At 41.6% G+C, this 2,500-nt stretch overlaps 2 protein-coding genes across 2 annotated transcripts in view; both read left to right on the forward strand.

The window, feature by feature from the left end:
* LOC118478011 (methionyl-tRNA formyltransferase-like) overlaps window positions 1-1,470 on the forward strand; it is a 4,019-nt gene extending 2,549 nt beyond the window's left edge. The window contains exons 3-4 of the mRNA XM_035970855.1: window positions 268-383; window positions 1,456-1,470. Of these exons, the coding sequence (XP_035826748.1) occupies window positions 268-383; window positions 1,456-1,470 (131 nt within the window). The remainder of the gene's footprint in view (window positions 1-267; window positions 384-1,455) is intronic.
* Window positions 1,414-2,500, forward strand: part of LOC101858723 — a 1,757-nt gene continuing 670 nt past the window's right edge. Inside the window, exon 1 of the mRNA XM_013084931.2 lies at window positions 1,414-2,500. This exon is cut by the window's right edge and continues 670 nt beyond it. Within this exon, the coding sequence (XP_012940385.1) occupies window positions 1,482-2,500 (1,019 nt within the window). The 5' untranslated portion in view covers window positions 1,414-1,481.

The following is a 2,500-nucleotide window of genomic DNA, read 5'->3' on the forward strand; positions in this document are numbered from 1 at the left end:
TCATCATCATCATCATCATCATCATCACCATCATCATCATCATCATCATCATCATCATCATTATCTTCAGCAGCAGCATCATCATCATCATCATCATCATCATCATCATCATCATCATCATCATCATCATAATCATCACTGACGTCCCCGTGGGCAACGTTGTTTTGATAATCCTCATCACCAGTAACAAAGAAAAGAAAACAGCAGCAATAGACATGTACCACATTAACTAAATTATGAATTATTTATCATGACTATATTTGGCAGGGGTCAACGCCACCTGTTGGGCCCTGCTGCGAGGGGAGACTACTCATGGCATCAGCTGGCACATTGTGGAGCCGGGCATTGACACAGGCGACATTCTCCAGGCGCAGTCGGTTCAGGTCAGTGACGTCATCAAAAGATATATTAGTCTTATCTTTAAAAAGAATGTAACGTTGGTTTTTTTTGTTATAGTCGGCTACCTATCCTGCATTAACGCTTTTGTGACCGAGCGATCTCTTCACACTTTTGATTTCGAAACACAGAAATATTCTGTCCTCGCATGCGCATTATTTCTAAAATATATTTTCCTCTCTACCTTCTTGCCTTAGGCCTAGCCATTCCACTCTGTCTTTATTTTTCCCTTGCCCATTTATATGAGATTGACGCCATCTGATTAGAATTAGAAAGAAAAAGTGCGTATGATAGTGTCCAAAAGTGTATTACGTGCACACTTAGTATAACAATTAACTGTAATAGCAGATAGAGATTCCAGGATTATAGATGTAAGTCATTGATCTGAGAGAGGTGATGATTTTTGAAATAATAATGGTGATGAGTGATGCTGAGGGATTTCGTTTAAGTAATGTTAGCGTTAGTCCTATCTTCCTCTGCTCCAATGAGTCACTGTCTTTATTCTTACCCGTGGATCACATACTCCGTCTTGTCAGTTGTTGTTTCGTTTGTTTATTTATTGTTTTTTGTTATTGTTTGCTTGTTTGTGGGGGGGGGGGTATTCTTTTACATCGGTGTTTGGGGTGTAATGTTCAGGCTCTTTTCTTTTGCGAGGGTAGGACAAGAGTTCTGTTCTAGTGTGGGAAAGTCTATTCTGTTGAGTATCCCCGTTGCTGACGGGACAATCCAACAATAAAAACCAGTTCTGCTTTCGTAACTATTTTCATTTCACTTTCACTTGTTTCTAATATGGGATTTTACTGCCTTGTATTTCATTCAACGCTCGACTTTACATCTAATCTTCATACAGTTCATATACAATTAAAAGAATTCAAATTCATGTTTTCCAACTCTACACGTTCGAACAAGTAAGAAAAGACGGCTTTTGTTTTGTCTGGTTGGGTGATTTGTCGACATAATCGGAGTCGGTACAAGTAGCCAGTGTGGTAGGGCAGTTCGATGTCTTTGGTTTGAACGCACAATGTACTGCGGGTTCTTTTTATGTTGGCTTTTCCTCAGTTCCCGTCAGCATGACGACATTATAAATGCAAGGCATCCATTTGTATAGTGACGAAGCGCGCTATAATGATAATGTATTCTTTTTTCAGATCGAGCCTGACGATTCAGCTTTGATGCTAAATCTAAAGTGCTTCGAAGCCTGCATAGAGTCTTTTCATCGACTTGTCGCCGACGTTATGGCTGATAGAGTAACAAGGACAGCTCAGGATTTGGAGAAGAGATCTTACTTTGGTCTCTACGATGTTCCGCCTAATTTGGGGGTATTGAACTTCCACTCGGACGTTCGGTGTGTGTACAATAATATTCGAGCTCTCCAGTTCGGACCTCAAGCCAACCAGCTGGGAAGTCCCAAAATTTGCACTATCACTGGCCATATTCTGTTGGTCATCGGTGCAGATATTGTTCAGCAGAACATCCCTAAAGAAAAAACAGCTGTGAGAGCCGGGCGGAAATGTCCCGGCCTGGTTGGCCAAGTGGCCGGCATAACAGTCGTCGTGGGGACAAACACAGACGACATCAAACTGACCTTGGCGGAACTGGACGGAAGTCCTGTAACATCAGAAAATCTAAAATCCTATGCAATCTTTGAGGGTTCCACACTTGAAACTCTCCCAGAAGATCTCAGCATGACCTCAGCTTCGGAGATAAGGAAAAGAGAATCGTTTTGGAAGCGCAAAATTAAAATGTACGATCCCACAACATTTTTTATTCAGAAGATGAATGTCGAGTCGAATATCTATGGCAAGTCAGAACGCAATCAAATGAAAGTTGCAACCTTTCCAATTCCTCAAGTAAACATGGACCAGTGGAACATTCTTTATAGAGACTTTATGGAAGCTTCCTTCGTTGTCTTCGTTGGGCGCACATGCTGTGCGACATCTGTACATATCGGTTTGTTAGCTGACAGGGGGACCATGCACACACAGCTTCAGGGATGCTACGCCAACGTTTGTCCAGGAATTTTTAACATTGACTTCAACGTATCTGCCTCCGACGCCGTCACTTCCTGTATAAAAACATTATGTCAACTAAGAGAAAGCAAAAC

The sequence above is a fragment of the Aplysia californica genome, unplaced genomic scaffold (assembly GCF_000002075.1).
Source record: "Aplysia californica isolate F4 #8 unplaced genomic scaffold, AplCal3.0 scaffold00329, whole genome shotgun sequence".
Classification (NCBI taxonomy): Eukaryota; Metazoa; Mollusca; class Gastropoda; order Aplysiida; family Aplysiidae; genus Aplysia; species Aplysia californica.